The 23,083-nt window shown below is 28.0% G+C and overlaps 2 protein-coding genes across 4 annotated transcripts in view; one reads left to right on the forward strand and one right to left on the reverse strand.

Annotated features, from left to right (window-relative positions):
- LOC129945932 (sodium/potassium/calcium exchanger 3-like) overlaps positions 1 to 13,725 on the reverse strand; it is a 30,169-nt gene extending 16,444 nt beyond the window's left edge. Inside the window, exon 1 of the mRNA XM_056055911.1 lies at positions 13,608 to 13,725. The gene's annotated coding sequence lies outside the window, so the exon portion shown is untranslated. The remainder of the gene's footprint in view (positions 1 to 13,607) is intronic.
- On the forward strand, positions 363 to 19,725 carry LOC129945931 (sodium/potassium/calcium exchanger 3). 3 transcript variants are annotated; one of them, XM_056055907.1, is made up of 8 exons: positions 363 to 683; positions 14,955 to 15,101; positions 16,687 to 16,994; positions 17,053 to 17,284; positions 17,336 to 17,479; positions 17,566 to 17,802; positions 18,265 to 18,366; positions 18,439 to 19,725. In XM_056055907.1, exons 1-8 carry the CDS (start codon positions 596 to 598, stop codon positions 18,759 to 18,761), a joined length of 1,581 nt encoding a protein of 526 aa, XP_055911882.1. In that variant the 5' UTR covers positions 363 to 595; the 3' UTR covers positions 18,762 to 19,725. The 3 variants fall into 3 exon arrangements, with proteins under 3 accessions (XP_055911882.1, XP_055911884.1, XP_055911883.1); XM_056055909.1 differs by having other exon boundaries at positions 398 to 469; XM_056055908.1 differs by lacking the exon at positions 363 to 683 and adding an exon at positions 14,155 to 14,269.
- The last annotated feature ends 3,358 nt before the right edge of the window (positions 19,726 to 23,083 follow it).

Genomic DNA, 23,083 nt, shown 5'->3' on the forward strand with positions numbered 1-23,083 from the left:
GATAAAATGATTAACCACTTGTCATCGCCGCTCCGCCGAGAAAACTTATTCGGAATAAAACAAAACTTCAAGTATGCGAAAACAAATAATATGTACATACATTTAAATGTAAATTGTAGATACTTATACTTGGAAATCATAACCAACAACAAAAAAAATACTATAAACAAACTTGCTGATACCTAGACTTCACACTCAAAAATCATAAATAACAACAACCTCATAAAGCCTTAGTACTTCTTTCAAAAACCACCATACGTAGGATTTCTTATCAAATTTATTAACTCAATTTAATAGCGAAATAGCAAAAATTATAAGATATAAACAATCACTTAAAACTGTGATAACAATAAGAATGCTTTCGGCTGCTAACCCAATCAGTAAAAAGAAAATTTCCTATCCGTTCGGACGACAGGCAAGTTTTTCGATCTGCCCCTTTGGTACAAAAATATCCGGAAAAAGTTGTGCTGTAATTTCTTTTTTTTTTTAAATAATTTTATGTTTGTAATAAGAAACAAAATTTGAGTTTGTTCTCTTACCGAGTGGTTGTGCCTTGAAAAATATTTTTTTCAGTTTTGGTGTTTTTTACTAAAAAATGTTTAGTAAAAGTAGTTTGTGTTTCTTTTTATTATTATTTTCGACAACACCATCAATATTAGGCGGCAGTGCTTTTAATAGAAATGGTAAATATTTAAATGTTAGATAATTTTCATTGACCATGGGATTGATTTTTTTTATCAAAACGTTCACCCTGATGGGCAATAAAGTATTCAGTAATATTACAAGTGCATTTTCATTGATACATATGCGACAAGAATGACTCATTTATGTTGGAGTTAAATTTGAATATAGTAAAATGATTTAAAAAATTAAATTTAATTTTAAAAGTGATGTAAGATGCTATGTTAATAGAACAAAGTCTTTTTATTACAAACTTTAGTTTTAAATTCTTTCTTTCTTAATTTGTAATGTAAATGAAAGGATATCAATTTACCCATTTTACAATTTAATATTAGATTGGTACATTTGATTTGGTGTCAATATCGTTCCTTAATCTCATGTATAGTTTCTTGAAAAATAACTTAAGTCTTTATTTTGTAACTTCAAGCTTAAATGTTTAAACTTTTCTGTAAACGGTTTTGACAAAAATTGCACTCACTCTAATAAGCTATACGTTATTTTTCGTTTTATAATGAAAATGTACAGTCTTAGCGACATCTTCATAGTCCATAAAAAACATTCCTTTCATTTAAACGTAGCCTTTACAATATTTGTTGGGTCAATCAAATATCAAATGCATGTAATGGTAATAACAGTTATCCATAAAGGAAACTTATACAAAAGTATGTACTTGACAATTTGATAAACATTTAGGTCCCAGCTAAAGCTATCATTTGCTCTTATCCTTGAAAGCAATCATTGGAATTTCCTGATTGGAATCAAGAATTTAGGGTGAGAGTTGAAAGTAAAACTGACAGGTTAGAATACAAAGCAAATGGAATGCTTCAATGGAACAAATTTGTTCCGAAATATGAAATCAAAAAAGAACTTTTTATTGAAAATGATTTCATCATTGAAAAATGTTAAATCAATTTAAAAAAAGTTCTGGCTCAAAAAATGTTTTTTTTAGAAGAAAAAATCTACAAAAAATCTGCCACGTTTTGACACCAAACATAAACAATTTAACTTCCTTAATCGTTTTAAATCGCGAAAAATTCAATGATAAAAACCCAATGATAGCTACACATAACTGTCCCCTTAAAATCTTACTTACCTTGGACTGCCTATTTTCATCGTTTCTTCTAATTAAAATTAAAATATGTGAGCAAAACTCTTGCATCGCCAACTGTCCATCATAGTGCAAACCGATGCAAAAGAAGTTAAATGCGAAAAAAAGGAATTGTAGTTAGTTGTTGACATTGCCGATGTAATATGTCAGGAATGGAGGGGATCTACATTTTGTTTGTTGAATCCGAACGGATAATTTGAGAAATCACTTTTGATGACAAGATTTACTCTTGGAAATTTGTCAATTTCTGGCAAGGTTCTATGGGCAGTGATTGAACCCAAGAAATCTGGTATGACAATCCTACGCATTAGGCATTATGGCACAAAGAGTTATGAATTTGTATAGCCACAACTATGCAAAACGTTAGGTTAGGTTAACCTATGCAAAACGTTACATAATAGTGATTTATTCATAACTCCTAAACTATATTGTCATGCTACATACATATGTTATACTGTTTCTTTGAAAATTACTATAAAAACAATCATTGTATTTTCTGGGCTCCCGTGTTATTCCTATTTTCCCTCAATTTCGGGCACTTCAACGAATTATATGTTAGTACATATCTCCAAAAATATCAATCAACCTAAGAAGTGATTTGGTGCTTGGGACCTTTTTAGTAGAAAATTAAATTTCCTCTAAAACCATCCCAAAGAAACAGCACCCTATTACCCATATACATATTAAGCTTCATCGTTGGTATTTTTTAGTACAATAGCGTATACTAAAAAATGTATAAAAAACATTTTACATTAGTAAAATAAATCAATTGCTTATTTAAATCTGTGAAAACACAAGATAAATTGATTTACATATATGCATATTTGGATGGATGGATATATTTATTTAAGCAGAAAATATAATACATTGATATCTTAACCTATATTATATAATATATATAATTTACAGAGTTACGGTATATAACTACCTTGCTACTGACAATAAGAATAAACAGTATTTTAAGCAAATGAAAATGTAGACCAAAAAATATAGTGAAGGAAAAGCTTCTAAAAACCTTCATTAAAAGAGTTGAAACTAATGGGAGGCGGTGAAGCTTTAGATAGAACCAAGCTTTACAATATACTCAGGAAATAAATAATGAATAAGTAAATAGATACATACATAAATAAATGTAAAATAAATAGATGATTAAATAAATAAATAAATACAAAATAAATAAACAAATAAATAAATAAATAAATAAATAAATAAATAAATAAATAAATAAATAAATAAATAAATAAATAAATAAATAACTAAATATAAGTCATAAATAAATAAATAATAAGTTTTTAAACATTGAACATTAACTAAACGATTAGTGAAATAAATAAATAACTTTAAAAACAAATTAAAACAAATTAATTAAATAAATAAGTAATAAATAAATAAACAAGAATAAATAATAATTTTACAAATTAGCAAATACTGGAAGAGTTTGGATACTACACATTTTTTTAAATAAATATATAAATAAATAAATAAACAAATAATTATCAAATTACATATAAATATTAATATGTAATATATATATATGTATACGTACATTATTTTTTTTTTATATATATATTTATTAACTAGCCAGGTTTGCTATCAATTCATTGTCGAAAGAATTGCATGCTATGTTATATCTCTCATAAAGCCTTGAAAGTCTTAACGATATAAGTTCAATATTACAAATTTGGTGCAGTTCTTCTGTCGAAAAATGTCTCGGAAGATTCAACATCAATTTCAAGACTTTATTTTGAATGATTTGTAACCTACGAACGTGACTTATAGCACATCTGCATATTTGATTTAAAATCATATTTTCATATCTAAACTTATCTTAAGATTTATTGCTTCTTGTACATCAATACAATTTTAGTCTATTAGTTAAATTATTGTTGTTTTACTTTTGTTTAACTTATCAGATATGTTTCAAGTAAAAACATTTAAAATTTTTGCCGACAATTAAGTTCCTCTAACAATAAACAAAATCAACAAATTAGAAGAGAAAGAGCTGTAATCGTGATCCATTCGTCATTGAAATATTGTTATTGTAAAATATTCAGTTGTACATGTGGCAGGAGACGGTTAAAAATTATATACTAAACACATTATTTCAAGATAGATGATTTTTCGACGGGAACAGGTGGTTGAAAAGGTTTGATTTTATGTTTTTATTAATTTGTTCCTACAATGTAAAACAAAACCATATAACAGCGTTAAAGATTAAATGTATGAATTAAACTTGTAGTTAAATCAAATTTCAATGTAAGATTAAACATAACAAAATTATTCAGAAATAAAAAAAATAATCTTTGAGTCAACTTGATAATTTTGTTCTTCTGTCGGCATTCAACGCCGACTAAATTCATAAAGAATTAATCTTAATTTTATTGTCAAATAAATATGTAATTACATTTAATTATGGCTTTAAATTTTATCAATATTTAGTACAATTTGTATACAAATATTGATATAATAAAAAATTGCATATCTACATACATATGTACATATATGTATGTTTCTCATTTGTGTATAAATAATGAAATACATAATATATGTAGGTATATTCAAAATTATTTAGATACATACAATATAAAATGTACATACTTATGAACTAAAAAAAAACACCATACAATAAAAAATATTGATGTCCTTATTATAATTTTAATTATAACTACTAACTCTTTCGCATAAATCAGACCAAGCTTGGTCGATGACATACATACATACATACATATTGCATTTCGTGCTAATGAGAACTTGGGTTCATGTAATGTCTGTTTGTATGAGTATGTCTAGAGTTTATTTATTATTCGTAATAAGAATGTATAATAAATTATGTAGAAGTTCACTTACTTCACTTGTATGCAACAACTGTAATAAAGAGAATAAAAAAAATAAGATAATTGTTTGTTTTATCTCATTTCTTAACAACTTTTAAATTGCGTTACAGAATTTGCGAAAATAATGTGCAATAGAATAATCTTATCACAATGATCTTTCTTTAAGAAAAACTGGAGTATACGGGGAAGAAGACAATTAAAATGCATAAATATGTATGTACGCACACATATGACTGGGTTTGATACAACCTGAATATGGTAGGGCACTCAAGCCAGGTAAATAAAGCTTTTGGTGTCTCACCCGTATTTTCAAGAGAGCTATAAAGGGTGGTTTTACTTCAACATGTGGTTTTCAAGGATGAATAAGGCGTCAATTTTGTCAGGTTTATCTGCGTAGACAAGCAACTTATTCACAAAATATAACAAAAAAACAGGGTGCCATGAAGTAAAGCCAAGTGAAATAAGCCAAATTTTAAGAAAATCCTTTATATCTTTTTGCAAATATCTTTTCGAAAATTTGAGATATTGGCCAAGCCAATAATGTTATTTTATAAAAAATATTGCTTATTTTGAGAAAAATCTTACAAAAAATAAAAACAATACTAAAAATAAAAAGAGGCTGGTATGCGACCCACACTGATAACTTCCCATCCCGTCTGTCGATTTGTCTTCCTTAACAGTTTGTCTATATGTACTCGTATCAATTTTTACCAAATTTGCGTACTATTTTTTGTAGATTTTATTTCTTATGAAAAAACGGACAGTTGGATTTTTACAATAAAAATTACTGAATATCGAAAACAATATTTTCTGTGAAATAAAATAAGTTTCAAGCCAATATTTTTAAGTTTTGAAAAGTTATTTGAGTCGAAAGTAAATTTTTACGAAGTTTTAGTATTGTATTTTTTTAGAGTTTTATTTTTTGTAAAAAAACTGTCTATTCGATTTTTTTAAAAATTTTACCAAATGTTAAAAGCAATATTTCTTATGAGATAAAATTACTTTGAAGCCAATATTTAAAATTTTTAAAGAGATATTTGAGTCGAAAATCAATTTTTACCAACTGTATAAAAGTTTTTTTTTTTTATTTTTAGGTTTTTATTTTTTGTAGAAAAAACTGTCCATTCGATTTTTTTCAAACTTTAACTGAATGTTGACAACAAAATTTTTTAAAAGATAAAAATAAATTAAAGCCAATATCTCAAAGTTTTGAAAAGATATTTGAGTCGAAAATCAATTTTTACCAAGTTTTATAAATTTTTTCTTAGGTTTTTATTTTTTGTAAAAAAAACTGTCAATTCGATTTTTTTCGAACTTTAAGTGAATGTTAACAACAAGATTTTTTGATAGATAAAAGTAAATTAAAGCCAATATCTCAAAGTTTTGAAAAGATATTTGAGTCGAAAATCAATTTTTACCAACTTTTATAAATTTTTTTTTATGTTTTTATTTTTTGCAAAAAAACTGTTAATTCGATTTTTCTCAATATTTTTCAAAATGTTGAAAACAATATTTCTTATAAGATAAAATAAGCTTGAAGCCTAAATTTCAAGTTTTTGAAAAGATATTTGAATCGATATTCAATTTTTACAAACTTTGAGTAATGTTTTTTTTTTTTAGATTTTTATTTTTTATAAAAAAAACTGTCAATTAGATTTTTCTCAAAATTTTATCAGATGTCATGTCAAATTTTATTGATTTAAAAAAAAACTGTTATATTGATTTTTTTCAAAAAATATACCTGTTTGGAATCACGTTACAATATATTATATAATATTTGATTCAAACCAAAATTTTCACCTTTTTTTCAAACTGCTTAGGTAAAAAAACCACCCACGCAATTTTCTTGAGAGCCCTTTCTGCATCTTTCTGCCTTATTATCTGTATAACAAAATTTATTTGAAGTCGATATCTCGTCTGGTTCTTGAGCTATGGACGACGAAAAAAACGTCGCGAACGTACGGACGTACGGACGTACAAACGTACATACACACGCACGCACAGACATCTTTCTAAAAATCTTTTATTTCGACTCTAGGGACCTTGAAACGTCGAGAAATGTCAAAATTTTCAATTTGACAAATCGGACCCATTACAATAACTTCCTATGGGAAGTTAAAAAAAAGAAGCTGGGATGCGACCCACACTGATAACTTCTCCTAAATGCTTACCAAGTTTTAGTATTGTTTTTTTTAGAGTTTTATTTTTTGTAAAAAAACCGTCGATTCGATTTTCTTCAAAATTCTATCGAATGTTGAAAACAATATTTTCTATAAGATAAAATTAGTTTATAGCCAATATTTTATAGATTTGAAAAGATATTTGAGTCGAAAATCAATTTTTACCAACTTTTGTTAAATTTTTTTTAGGTATTTAATTTTTTGTACAAAAACTATCAATTCGATTTTTTTCAAAATTTTACTAAATGTTAACAACAATATTTTTTGAAAGATAAAAGTAGTTTAAAGCCAATATCTACAATTTTTGAAAAGATATTTGAGTCGAAAATCAATTTTTACCAACTTTTATAAATTTTTTTAAGGTTTTTATTTTTTGTAAAAAAACTTTCAATTCGATTTTTCTCAACATCTTTCAGAATGCTTAAAACAATATTTCTTATAAGATAAAATAAGTTTAAAGTCTAACCTTCAAGTTTTTGAAAAGATATTTGAATCCATATTCAATTTTTACCAACTTTTGTTAATTTTTGTTCGGTTTTTAATTTTTTATAAAAAAAACTGTCAATTCGATTTTGTTCAAAATTTTACTGAATGTTGACAACAATATTTTTTGAAAGATAAAAGTAAATTAAAGCCAATATCTCAAAGTTTTGAACAGATATTTGAGTCGAAAATCAATTTTTACCAACTTTTATTAATTTTTTTTAGGTTTTTATTTTTTGTAAAAAAACTGTCAATTCGATTTTTCTCAAAATGTTATTAAATGTTGAAAACAATATTATATCGATAATAATATCGATATTAAATTTTTACGAACTTTGAGTAATGTTTTTTTAGATTTTTATTTTTTTATAAAAAAACTGTCATTTTTAAAACATTATTCTTCGTTGCTAAAAATTGTTTTGGAGATGAAATCATATGTTAGTCGTTAAATTTAGGAGGTGACAAATTTTTTTTTCAGTTTTTTTGATTTAGAAAAAAACCGTTAGATAGATTTTTTTCAAAAAATATACTTCTTTGAGATCACGTTAAAGTCTATTATATAAAATTTAATTCAAATCTCTAGCGTTTTTGGTTCGTAAGATATTAAGGGTTAACCAAAATTGTCACCTTTTTTTTAAACTGCTATGGTAAAAAAACCACCCACGCAATTTTCTTGAGAGCCCTTTCTGCATCTTTCTGTCTTATTATCTGTATAACAAAATTTATTTGAAGTCGATATCTCTTCTGGTTCTTGAGCTATGGACGACGAAAAAAACGTCGCGAACGTACGGACGTACAGACGTACGGACGTACGAACGTACGTACACACGCACGCACAGACATCTTTCTAAAAATCTTTTATTTCGACTCTAGGGACCTTGAATCGTCGAGAAATGTCAAAATTTTCAATTTGACAAATCGGACCCATTACAATAACTTCCTATGGGAAGTTAATAAATTAAAATTTACTTTCGACTCAAATATCTTTTTATTGGCTGCAAACTAATTTTATCTCACAGAAAATATTGTTTTCAATATTCAGTAATTCTTTTATAAAAATCCAAAATTCAGTTTTTTTTATAAAAATCTACAACAAATAGTACGCAAAAATGGTAAAAATTGAAGTTGGGTTTTCGATATCTCGTGATTAATAGAAGATATTGACTTCAATAAATATTTAATAAATAAAACCTTTCAAGAATTGCTACTAAAATTGGCTAAGAACTTGTTTTCCACTAAAAATCTCGTGAACAATATATTTTGAAATCAAACTATTTCATCATATGGAAAATATTGTTAGTAATTTTTAATTTTTTTTAGAAATATTCAACTGGCAAATTTTTTAACAAGACATGAAAACCTACAAACCTTTAAAACAAGGGATAAGAAATTATCAGTGTGAGTCGCATCCCACACTCTGTTTAAATTGATATATTAGGAATGTCGATGAAAAGATGTGAATTTTAAAAAAAGTGTTGCTTTTTTCATGCATACAAAGAATTAACTAATGAGTTTTGTGGGTAATGTAAAATGTTTTAGATGGGAAATGTCACGCATACTTGAATTACTTTATGAATCAGATGTTCGGTTTAGCTTGTAGGCAAACCAAATTGGCTACCGAGGATTTATCTCCGGATTTATATGGCGGACTAATAAGATGTGCAAATGCACAGGGACAGAAATTCTGTGGTGTATAACTAGCAGCAAGAAAACTTCAATTGCATTTACAAAACTTCCAAACAAAAATTTTAATCCCAAATGTACTAAGCTTAAAAAAACTTTCAGTATTGCATTCAAGGAGAATTTAACTCAAAAAACTGTTTCATACTGAATCCTGTCAACAGTTTGTGCAGGTGTTGGTAAATATATAACAGCATTCCAACAACTGTGAAATATGATTCACACCAGGAACATCATAGCTAAGAGAATTTTAGGTATTGTAAGCCAGTTAAAGAAAACTTTTCATAATTTTGTACATTGCCCGTATTTGCATTTGTTTAAATTAGAAAAATACTTACGCATAAAGACCAAGCTAAAACAAAGAAAATTAAATCAACCTAGTCTACTCTCATTATTTATTTGGATCTCCAATCCGATTTAATAACAGTTAGAGTTTGCAATATTCTAAATAGATAATTAAAAAATATCGTGTTTAACTCAGGACTTATAAATTTAAAATTGTAAAAGGGAAAAATAGGTACGTTTCCTTAGTACGTTTTACACGTATTTTCTTATCCATTATCTTGATTAAGTCAATGGCCGCGGTACCGTTAATTTTGAGGTTCTTGCTATTTTGCTAAAATTCAGCATGTACAGCAAATGTAAATTTGCAGTTGATTAGAATTTGGAATTTTTAATGACTAAGCAAAAACAATTTTAAAACTAAATATAAAACACTTTTTTTTTAAGTAACTCGAGTTTATTAAGCACATCAAGCAAGGGCAGATCCAGACTTTTAATCAGGGGTGTCACACACTTAACATAAAAAGGAGTTTTTGAGTACCGCTTAAAAATGTTCTTTAATGTTTTGTAAAGGCTGACAAAATTATAAAAAATATCGATTATACATATATACATCTTACCTTTATGTTAACTATCCAAGGGCTAAAGTCAAAATTTAAGTTACTGTTGTCCATCGAGGGATGGACTAACTAATTCTGACGACTCTCTACATATGAAAGTATTCGAAGATTTCAACAGTTTTCTAAATATGCCCTATTTAAAAGCCCAGTGAGGTTTTGGGTGCATTTCATGCAGAAGTTTTTCTCGTTTTTGGACATTTATATTACTACAATTCGTTTTTAAATCTCAGTTTTGGGGTAGGTACCCAAAGCAAATTCACTTCATAAAGTAGATTTATTAAACTTAAATTTAAAAGAAAAAACACTCTAAGAAAGCCTTACACAATATATGTATGTATGTATGTGCGTCAAAAAAATTGCACGACTGATTCGTATGAACTTCCTTATTGCTTGCAAAGAGTGTTAAAAAAATTTAAATGTAGATAGAAATGGCGATCTCAAGGCAACCTAGCCTGAGATCCAATTAGCGCTGTAGTGCGTAAAAGTTTGTTTTCCAAAATTTAAATACCATTTGATTTTTCAAAAAAACCTTGATTTTGGATTTTTTTTATTTTAAAAACGTTAGAATGTTTTTTAAATGAATTTTGTATTTTTTTTTAGTTTAAAAAATATTTTTAGTGTGCAGTTAGAGCTTTTTCATACACGCCTTACATTTCATTTTTGTCAAAAAATTATGACCCATTTTCAAGATATCGAATTGTAAATAACGGTTCTATGATGATTACCCTTCTAGTGCAAACAAAAATATTTTGTTTACATTAAAAGAAGAAGAAAAAAAAATTAGCGAAAATTACAAACAAAGCTACATATATGTTTGTTTTTGAGAAAAACTGATTTTTTGACAAAAAAAAAATTGTATGGCAACTAGTTCTTTTTAGTTTTGAGAAAATGAAAAAAAAAATACTCAAAACGTTAATTTCCAAATTTTTCCTTTTCAAATTCTCTGTCATCGTAAAATCATGTTTGATTAAAATCTCCAGTTAAAGGCAACTTAATATTATTATTAAATTGGTGATCTCTTATCTAAGGTTTCTTCTGAATATTTGCTTTTTCTCTCAGAAAAGATCTTATGAAAATAATTTATAGCATTGCTAAGGCCTTTTCCAAATTGTAAATTGTGTAAAAACAAAGGTGTTAGTTGTTTTCGACAGCAAACTGCTTTTTAGTGATTATCGTTAGATTATTAACACATTCTTAGATGGAATATTTACTCATACAACTTAACTGTATAAGCTTTATGGCTCCCTCCTGCATCGTTCACTGTTCAAAAGTGTACAAATTAGTACTTTAAGCGACTAAGTTTAAAAAAATATCATATCTAATAACGCCATAGAATATGTTTTGAATTCATTTAAATGTCTGGGAAATTTAAGAAAGTGTTTCAGGGGTCATGATCCTACGAAGGAAATGAAATATTTTTTTCATAATTTTGAATTTTGTAAAAAAGATAATTAGATATTAAGAAATTAATGAAATTGGAAAAAATAAGCAATTTAAAAAACAAAAAAAACATATGCATATAAACGTTCCCTCAATCCCACCGCATTCATATTAAATGCAAACAGTTTTCCCACACTTTTAGAAATTTTGCATTTATTATTAACAATTTATGTTCAGTAAAAATTGAAAGAAGTGGTGTTAGTATTTTAAGATTCATTCTTAATTTAGAAACATAAAAACAGAAATCTTAAAAATGAAAATAAAAAGCTTAAAAAAAGGAAAAAGTTACGACGGTCTGCAGTATTCATTAATATGGAACACAAAATCAAAACGATTCTTGCATCTGTTTTTGGAATTGTCATGACTACATTACACATATATATGTATATGAAGCATTTTAAAACAATTCCAATTAAAATAAAATTGATCTAGGATAATTTTTGATATCACCAAGTCTTTATAATACTGATGTTCAAGCCTTTATATAACAATCACATACATAGTTTTAATGAGTTTTCCGCCTATTAAAACATTTCATACAAAACTATTTCCGCCAATTAGTCACACAAGGCATAACGTTTCAGAGAAAAGCAAATATTTTTCCAAAACAAATTAAAAACCTGTTTGAGTTAAAATCTTAACAGACCTGATGATAACTTGTATGAAAACATTTATTTCTTACAGGTGAGTTTTATATTAAAAGTTTTAAAATTCAAATGGAGGATTAACATAATATTTTTTCCTGTTTAAGATTATGTTAGCTAATAATTTATGTCCTAAAAAGGAAATACAAAAGACAAAAGATGTCTCATTCAAAAATATGTTGTTTTTGATATGCATATAAATATAATATTTATTTGTTAAAGACGAACAAAAGTTTGTTAAATATAACCCACATTCTAGAATCATTTCAAGTTTGGAAATAACTATGAGCCGAGGTGGTTACAATTTTAAAGTGTTGACATACATATATAAGGATGGCGATAAGATGCATTTCATGTTTTTAATACGACTATTCAAATACATACTATGATTTCATATTTAAAAAAAATATTTTTTAAACTTAGTTGATGAAATAACAATAGTAATAACAATTTACATTTTTCACCAATTTTCGTGGTGATTTTTTTAAACTTGCGATTTATGTATGTAACAGATCTTTAATCAAATTCCAAACAAAGGAGTACCTTCATATGAACATGTAAATTTCAATACAAATAGTTGATATAAATTTAAGACTCAGTTTAAAAGCCTTTAAATTATCAAATTTACGTTGTGGCCTTTTTCGTTATTCCAAAACTGCCACGTGTCATTTAAATGTAAAAACTTTTTCTGAAACTAATTGTTATTATAGAAAATAAATCAGTTATGTCATATAACATAATTTATTGTAGGTAATAGTTTATATTTGCGTTTAAATGTGTTTAAGCTAAAATCTAGTCAATTGCAATACATTAAAACATTTGGTCTGCACACATATTTATGACTTTATCTATTACACAATTTTAAACTACAAGTAATGCTTTCATAGTATTCTTAATATAATAAAACCAAGTTATTCATACTTAAGAAATATTAAATTAATTTTATATAATTGTATAAGTGCAAACACTTTAATTTTATAATAATTATCTTTTGTGAGCAGTAAATGCAATGTAATGTTTTCTATAAAAATGATCAAGTTAAATCGAAGATAAAACTTTTACATATAAATAAAGTATCTGTGGTTGCAATCTTATTTCCATTGGGAAATGACAAAAAAAAAACTACAAATGAATGTTGTATACATTTATAAAGTTAAGGATACTTTCAAGCAATTGTTGAAATACACACATTTTATCTAAATCACACAGTTTGTTACAATACTGGACCTTATTAAACTTTTTTTTCGAAGCCTTTAGTATTCAGAGCAAAAAAGTACATGACTTAATTAACTTGAAACCTATTGGATTGATAAGGAAGTAATAAAAAACCAAGCAAGCGGAATTTAAAAATTACACAGAAAACGTGTCTCTCAAAACTTCGGTTTCACTTCAATATCTGTCGCCAACATTTTTTTATATAATCATAAAATTAAAACAAAATAAAACTTCATTTAAGGAATAAACTCAAAAAATGAACAAACTAATTGTCGGTCTAGTTTCTATATTTAAGTCTTTAATAACAACAACAAGTTTGTACGACTCATTAATCGTTTTTTATTCTAAGTAACAGAGTAACTCTTAAACACAAATTTAAAAAAATAAATTCAATTTGTGGTTAAGACCACGTGCTAATTGTTCTTAATTGTTAAACTCACCAGATTATTATCCATTACACAGCGATAAACAATTGAAATTTAACTAACTAACTTAATTCACTTCAATAACCACAACACCACTCCACCATTCCTAGATCAACTGAACTAAATCTGAACGTTGGACTATGACGTTGTCGCATAGTGAGTCCAAAGCACGGCGCGGCGGCGCAAGGAATTCCCGATATTTTATTTGCTGGTTACTTTTGGTTTTGATTTATTTGCAAAATTGAAAATTGTTTTCCATACCGGTTTTACGTGCCAAGTAAATTACCCACAATCGTTTTAAAAAGTTTTGTGTCATAGATAAAGAAGATAAGTTAGCTGTAAGTTAGTACACTCGGTAATTAATTTTGTTCTAAATATAGATAAATCAGTAAGGCTTTTACACCTATGTCTGAATTAAATATTTATAAGAAAAAATTGGAATTTTTCTCTTAACTTTAAGATGCATATTGTGGGGCTATTTGATTATGATGAAAAGTAAAAATTTCCCCTTCTGATGGATAATTGCGGTCGAATATTGATTGAAATCGATATAAACTTAGGTTTTACTTGAGTTTTATCAGTTTATTTTGAAATTTAGTAAAGAAAAGCACGTTTTTTTAAATTTCGTGTGATATTGAAAATAAATTATTAACATAGATAAGACTTAAGTGCAATGGGTGAGAAATTGTTTGATATGTAGTTCTATTAAAACATGGACAAAATCTTAGAAGCTATTCTCTCCGTAATTTGTCTCAAGCTTTCAAATCGCGCCATAAATAAAGTGAATAAAAACACTGCTTAAATAATTGTTTACAGCAAAATAATCTGACTTATGGCTTAAATTAGCCCCAAAAGAAAAAAACATTCTAAATTGTGCAATTTTGATGACTAGGTGTGTTGCTTCTTTGCGAAATAACCATGCCTTCGAATGGCTCATGACATTTACTTAAATTCATTAAATTCGGACGAATAATTATAAGTTATCATTCGATTCGTGGCATCTAATCTCTTTAAATAAAAAATTACCTATGAAGATGTTAAAGGATCATTAATTTTCTATGGTTGTCTGTAATCGTTGGGAGAATTTCCATAGTGATTTAGCTCTATACGCTTAATAAAAGGATAAATAACCGCCCTTATACATTTATATGTATCAAAAACTTATGTAAATATTTTATAGCAAATTCAAGTATTTATTCACTAATGTGATTTAGTTGACATTGGTTGACATTTGGAATGATTTAAAATCAATGTATATCAGCATCTCCCTGTCTATTTTATTAACATAAAATGTACATATTATTTATTATTTAGGAAGTTGAACCATGGATACATTCTAATACAAATTCTGATTTGTTTTAGGAAATACGGAAAACGTTCTCCGAGATGTCATTACATATATTGAAGGACATTTAACATTACATGTTGTACCTCGTGAAAATGGAACTCCAAATGAATGCATCGACGATGATGGATCGCCTTTGAATGAATTTCCTGAATTGTTTACAGGTGAGTTTTAACAAATTACATATGAACGAAAAATTACGAGCCATTATAAAAAGAATGTTTTTGTCGTAAGGGAACAATTTAAGAAAAGTAGGTTTTTAAACTGTCTCACAAAATAATTAAGTTGTGTAACTATGATATTTAACTTAAGTTTACGTGCAAGTTTATTTGTCTGTGTCCTAAGAGGCTTTTCAGATTTGTTTCAAGTCATACTATGACCACTCGTTGATTTAAAGTGGCACAGGTGTATGATTGTCGTTCCTATAAACAAAGATAACTCTATACCTACCCGCAGTAATACGTGTTCTTTAATTTAAATGTACAGTATTATAAGTGCATTTGGATATTTTTATCAATTAAACCAATTCAGTCGCAAAATGTATCAAAATAAATCATTTATTTAAAAAAGTTAAATAGGCAACTTTAATACGTAAACATATTTTCTATTTATTTTCAACTTTTAATCGTTCAATTTATCAGAAAAAAAAGTTTAGCTGTTATCTTATGCCTGTTTATTGAACATTGAAGATAAATTGTATTATATTTTTCAAATTATTAAAAAAAATATTTTCATTTCTTTCTGTTTGATTTATGAAACTTAAGATCAGAAACAATGATTAAAATCATTTCATTATCTTCTTTTCTCTTTTTTTATTTCACATCATATTGTATACTAAGATCAACATAGACATATGTATGTATGTATATGATATCATACTTCATACTAATATTATAAATGCGAAAGTAAGTTTGTTTGTTACGCTTTCACGCAAAAACTACTTAACCGATCATCATGAAACTTTGCACATACACTCTTGAAGGTACTAGAAGTAACATATGATACTTTTTATTAAAAAAAAATAAAAAAAATTTACGAAAAATAAGAAAATTGTTTGTTAAAATATCGTCAAATTTAGCTACTTCAACGCCATCTAGAATCATCTAGCATCATAGTAATGAAGTTTCAACCTTGAATACTGTAATACCAACCCACTGTATTACCGACGGTGACGACAATATCTAATTCAATTGAATATAGTTTAAACTGTTTCTAATTTTTCTATATTTACCGTACATGTTACGAATGTCTGCGCATGTTGTTGCATCATGTTAGAGGTCCAATTAGCTTTACAGAACTTAAAATTATCAATGGTCAGGAATGTCAAACCTACCGAGAAGCATGTGAAGCTCGGCGACTGTTAGAAAATGACAATCATTGGGATGAAACTATAGAGAAAGCTGTACAATGCCGATCGCCAGATAATACAGGGAACTTTAAATATTTTTGTTACGGTGAAATATATATTAATATTTGTTGTTGCATTTCAATAAGCATATATTAAGGTGTTGAAACTTCATTGTCTGTAGTGTAGTAATTTTTAAAAATTGTTGATCTCAGCCAAGCAATAAAATTTAGTTATTATATTGACTCATTTCTATTATTATACCTTTACTCTTTACCCTCATACTTATTTAATTTCTCCACTGCGGGCGAAGCCGCGGTTAAAAAGCTAGTGTGATATATATATGATATGTATGTATGTATATGATTTCTAATATTTAATTTATTTTGTTTGTTATTTTTCAGAGGAGCAACTACGCCAGGGATGGATTGCGATACACATCTTTGCAGCCATATATTTCTTTGTTCTCCTAGCCATGGTTTGCAACGATTATTTCCTACCTACAGTTGAGTGTATTTGCGACGACTTACATTTATCGAAAGATGTTGCAGCGGCAACATTTATGGCAACCGCAACATCAATGCCTGAGTTCTTTACAAATACCATTAGTACCTTAATTACTGAATCGGATATGGGACTTGGAACAATTATCGGTTCACTCATGTTCAATACCCTTGGTGTTGCAGGTTTAGCAGCACTTGCCATAAATAAGGTACATATTAATTGCAATACAGAAATACGTTATCCAGTTAAACACTTATTACTTTTAGCCTATTCAATTAGATTGGTGGCCAATAGCAAGGGATTGCTTTATTTACATGTTCAACACAGCAGTGCTTCTATGCATTGCGTGGGGTGGAAAAATTACATTCCTAGACAGTTGTATTATGATGGTATTTTTAATACTATACTTCATCCTGACATTCAACAATAATACATTTATGAAACATATTAGGGCATTTGTTGAGGATAGGCTTAATTGTTGCTTTTCAACACGTTATGGTAAGTTTAGTATTTCCAATGTTATAATATGCATATAATTTTTTTTTAAAGATCTGACTATTGCACCAGAGCACAGTGCCAAAGCAAAACTCCCACTCAAAAAAGACGACATTAATGGAAATGGAATTTTCGTCGTTAATACACCAGAAAATACATCGGTTGCTTCAAACATCAACTTAACAAATTCCAAAATCTGTAAGAAAACAAAATTATTAAATTGTTATTAATTTTAAAATTAAAATTTTAGTAACATACACTGCTTATCTTTTAAATCTGTGTAGGGAGTGATGATGGAAGAATAACAATTGAATTGCCTGATAAATTATTTAAATTGCCACACGATAAATCAATTGCAATGAAAATTTGGTGGGCATATTCATTCCCAATCAAAGCATTTTTGTCTTGCATCATTCCTAATCCAATAACACAAAGAAACTGGTATCCACTGACATTTATAATGTGCATTATTATTATTGGAGGCAATGCATATATGATAGTCTGGATGTTAACAGCTTTGGGTAAGTTTTCTTAATTTGTGCGAAAAATTTGTAATAATTTCTTTTTCATGATGAATTGTATTCACCGTCTTCAAGTCTCTTGTTGTTTTGAATCAATACAATCATGAAATTAAAGCTTAAACTCGCTTGATTGTAAATAGTAAACAAGTATTAACTTGATTTCTTACATAAAAAGCATTATTTCGGAAATGAAAATAGTTCTCATAAATATATGTATTTTTTAACATAATAAGGGTAGTATTATCCACTTGAGTGTGCGCTTATTATAAAAAAAATGTATTCCATACCGCTTTACTGTGCATTTCTCATTGTAATGTAAATTACAATGTTAACGTCTTACTATTTCATTTTTTGAACTAGCAGAGCAGGCAACATTTATTGACTTAACGACGACGCACGCGACGGTTAGCGGCTCACAATAATTAAAAAGTAAATTTAGTTTGTCTTATTTATTTATTTCAGGTGTTACTCTTGGAGTTCCCGAAATTGTAATGGGTCTTACCTTCCTTGCAGCTGGTTCTACCACCCCTGAAGCAGTTTCTAGTTTAATTTCTGTGCGGAAAGGTAAATAAACTTTCGAATAGGTATTTGAATTCAACATAAACTTATTCAAATTTTCTGTTGTCATTTCGACAGGTGAGAGCGGTATAGGTGTATCTAATTCCTTGGGTGCCAATTCGTTGGCAATTCTCCTATCACTCGGTGTACCATGGTTTATTAAAAATTGCATTAATTACAACAAAACTGATGGTACAAATGCCATTTATCTTACATCTCAGGGAATCGAGTATACAATATTAATTCTTATGGCATCAACTATTGGGCTTTTTGTCGTTTTAAGCTGTAGTGGATATCGACTTACGAAACGAGCTGGAATTGCACTATTCACAGTGTATGGTATTTTTATTGCATTGCAAATTTTAATTGAGATGAATGTATTTTTCCCGAAGCAATGTTAGTAGTTTTTAAACTATTGCTATTTTATTCTAAGACTGTTTAGATGTAATATTATTAATTTATAATACATATTGTTTGAAGACTAAGATACAAAATTGATATTCCTCAAAATAGATTCTGGCATCTTTATCAAATTTTTAAATATCAGTATTTAAAAAAAAATATGGCTTTGCAAATTTAACTATCTTTTCATTATAAGCAAAATAACAGTTTTATTTATTTAATTTTAAAAATATATTTGTTTTAATTATAAATATCAAATTAAATTTCACAAATCATTTAGTCAAAATTAATTTAGTAGGGACTATTTGCGACACTAAGATATCTATTTTTGTTTTTGCAAGTCAAATTAATTTAAAAAAGTAGAAAATGTTCAGACTTTATAATATAATTTTTTTTACATTAATTTACATTAAAAGTGTTACAATTTTGTCCTTAAAACTTGAGTTATTAATGGCCTCTAAATAAACAACCAAATAATATTTTAAGTGATACATACATCTTAGTTATTAATTTAAAGACTTATTTAAATTATTTTACAAAAAAAACACTAAACCTATTTCATTCTGCTCAATTTTAACCTGTATATGTAAACAAAAACACGTCTTTTCATACGTCTTATTTTGTATGTCGTTTCTATTTATAGTTTACTTTAACTATTTGTCTGTTTGCTTCGTTTTGAATAAACAAGTTTTATATTTTGTATTCTTATAAGTATAAGATCTAAGCCAATTTCGATGGTAACTTTAAAAGAAGAATGGAATTTGTTTCAAAAGTTATCAACGCGATTATTTAACTTTGAAACTAACTCTTGGTTTATATACAACAGTTTCGTCAACCTAATAATTACTAATTATACATTATTCTATGAAAGATATTTATCATTACTTTTTTTGATTAAGAGACACATTACGAACAATCGAACATTATATTAACTTTCAGAATAAAGAAACAAATTTAAACACATAGGTATCTTGTTAATAATTATGTAGTATTGATGCTTGAAATATCATTGAAAAAATGGAAATGGGTGTTCAAAAAAGCAGAAGCTGCAACTTAATGTGAATCACAATCATAAAATTATGTGAGTATGTTGTAGTTTTACTCTCTTTTAAAACAAAAACATTTGTACGTATAGGTACAATTTATTGAGTTTTCACCATTCACCATTTAAAATTACAGGTTCGAAAATAAAATTTAAAAAATCTTTCTTCATTCAATATAATTTGATTTAAAAATAAAATAAAAACGAGATCCTGAAGAATTATAAAATTAAATTTATATGAATATAATATGCTTAGTCCAAAAGTGTTCAAGTTAATATAAAGGGTGATTTTTTTGAGGTTAGGATTTTCATGCATTAGTATTTGACAGATCACGCGGGATTTCAGACATGGTGTCAAAGAGAAAGTATGTATGCTTTGACATTTCATCATGAATAGACTTACTAACGAGCAACGCTTGCAAATCATTGAATTCAAATCAGTGAATGGGCATAAGAAAAGTTGGCAGAAAATCCGCTTTTTTATCGACAAATTTTGTTCAGCGATGAGGCTCATTTCTGGTTGAATGGCTACGTAAATAAGCAAAATTGCCGCATTTGGAGTGAAGAGCAACCAGAAGCCGTTCAAGAACTGCCCATGCATCCCGAAAAATGCACTGTTTGGTGTGGTTTGTACGCTGGTGGAATCATTGGACCGTATTTTTTCAAAGATGCTGTTGGACGCAACGTTACGGTGAATGGCGATCGCTATCGTTCAATGCTAACAAACTTTTTGTTGCCAAAAATGGAAGAACTGGACTTGGTTGACATGTATTTTCAACAAGATGGCGCTACATGCCACACAGCTCGCGATTCTATGGCCATTTTGAGGGAAAACTTCGGAGAACAATTCATCTCAAGGAATGGACCGGTAAGTTGGCCACCAAGATCATGCGATTTGACGCCTTTATACTGGGGCTACGTCAAGTCTAAAGTCTACACAAATAAGCCAGCAACTATTCCAGCTTTGGAAGACAACATTTCCGAAGAAATTCGGGCTATTCCGGCCGAAATGCTCGAAAAAGTTACCCAAAATTGGACTTTCCGAATGGACCACCTAAGACGCAGCCGCGGTCAACATTTAAATGAAATTATCTTCAAAAAGTAAATGTCATGGACCAATCTAACGTTTCAAATAAAGAATCGATGAGATTTTGCAAATTTTATTTTTAAAAAGTTCTCAAGCTCTTAAAAAATCACCGTTAAGTAAAAATATCTTTAAAAAAAGTTATTTACACACTTTAACTATCAATAAATGCATATGCAACGGTCAGAAGTATAGGGCTGGAAATTGATATCTGCTAAACTAAGTTGTTAAACCTTTTTTTTGCCAGTTGAGAGTCTAACATTTACAAAAATGTTAAAATCTACTACCACTATGGTTTACATAATCGTCCAACTACGTAAGCAATTAGCAAAAATTGTGAACAAATTTAGAAGATAATGGATTGATTACAGATATTATAAGGCCTGTGCTTCATAGTTTCACTTGTACCACTAAATATATCGCTGCTTTAAGTGAAAGTGTTGACGTAGACCCTAATATGTGTCCATTCCTCGTCGTTCTGAGGAATTACGACTGTCTAACATTATGGCGTATTTTGCATTTGCATCTACACCTACATACATCCACATAAAGTCCAGCTCTCACGGACGGCGATTTTTTAAACAAAATTTTATCCAGCGACGAGGCATATTTCTCTCTCGGTGAGTATGTTAATAAACAAAATTGTCGTATTTGTTTTTTTTACACTATCAGATATTGTTTTAGAAAAAAATAGAATAATCTATAAAGGTGCGTGTTCATTTGAGAGTACTTCTGCTAGTTAAATCTCGAGAGCAACTTTTGGGAGACTGTCCATTTGAGAGCCAAATTTTAGAAGTTTTGCTATCGCGATCTCTCTGCTAGAATATTGAGAGTTTTCTTGCTGAGAGTACTCTCATAATCGTGTTCACTTAATAGATTGCTTCTGCTGGCATATTATCAGTTGACCACGTATTCTATCCACACTGATAACTTCCAATCCCGTCTGTCGATTTCCTTGCTTAAATGGTCTGTAGGCTTTCGTGTTTTGTTAAAAAAGTTGTAAGTTGAATTATTCTAAAAGATTTAAAAATTACCAACAACATTTTGCATTTGATGAAATAGTTTGATTTCAAAATCTATTTTTGTAAACGAGATTTTTAATTGAAAAACGATTTATACCAATTTTAGCAGCATTTTATTTAATTTCTTAAATACAAATTGGATTCTAATTTGAAGTTAATATCTGTTCACGAGATATCGAGAACCGAATATCAATTTTTACAAAATTTGCGTACTATTTTTTGTAGATTTTAGTTTTGTATTAAAATATGGATTTTTATAAAAAAAAAAAAAAACTACAGAATATCGAAAACAATATTTTCTGTGAAATAAAAAAAGTTTGAAGACAATATTCTTAATTTATGAAAAGCTTATTTGAGTCAAAATTCAATTTGTAACAACTTTGAGTAATGTTTTTTTTAGGTTTTTATTTAAAAAAAAAAAACTGTCAATTCGTTTTTTCTCAAAATTTATTAAAAAAAAATATGTTAAAAACGTTATCTTCCCTTGCACAAAATTGTTTTGGAGATATAATCATTTTTTATTCGTACAATTTTCGAGGTGTCAAATTTGTTTTCATTTTTTGTTTGGTTTATAAAAAAGCCGTTAGTTGGATTATTTTCATAAAAAATACTTGTTTGGTATCACGTTACAATATATAATATAAAATTTAGTTCAAGTCTCTAGCGTTTTTGGTTCGTGAGATATTTGGGGTTAACAAACGTTTTCACCTTTTTTTAAAACTGCTATGGCGAAAAAACCACGCATTCAATTTTCTTGGGAGCTCTTTTTGGATTTTTCTGGCTTATTATCTATATAACAAAATTTATTTGAAGTGATATCTTTACTAGTTCTTGAGCTATAGACGACGAAAAAGACGTCGGACGTACGAAGGTACGTACACACGCTCTCACAGGCATCGTTCTTAAAATCTTTTATTTCGGTTCTAGGGATCTTGAATCGTCGAGAAATGTCAAAATTTTCAATTTGACAAATCAATCCATTACAATAACTTCCTATGGAAAGTTAAAAATGTATTTCCAAATCAAATTTATATGAAAAAAGACATAGTTTCCACTGCTTTGCCATGTTTACTCTCGACAGCTACTCGCAAAATTCAAACTGTGTTCGTATTCCGCGAGCTTATCTCGGATAGTGGTTAACACATGTGTCCACTTGCGAGTGACTTTAAAAAA

This window comes from Eupeodes corollae, chromosome 2 (genome assembly GCF_945859685.1).
Source record: "Eupeodes corollae chromosome 2, idEupCoro1.1, whole genome shotgun sequence".
NCBI lineage: Eukaryota > Metazoa > Arthropoda > Insecta > Diptera > Syrphidae > Eupeodes > Eupeodes corollae.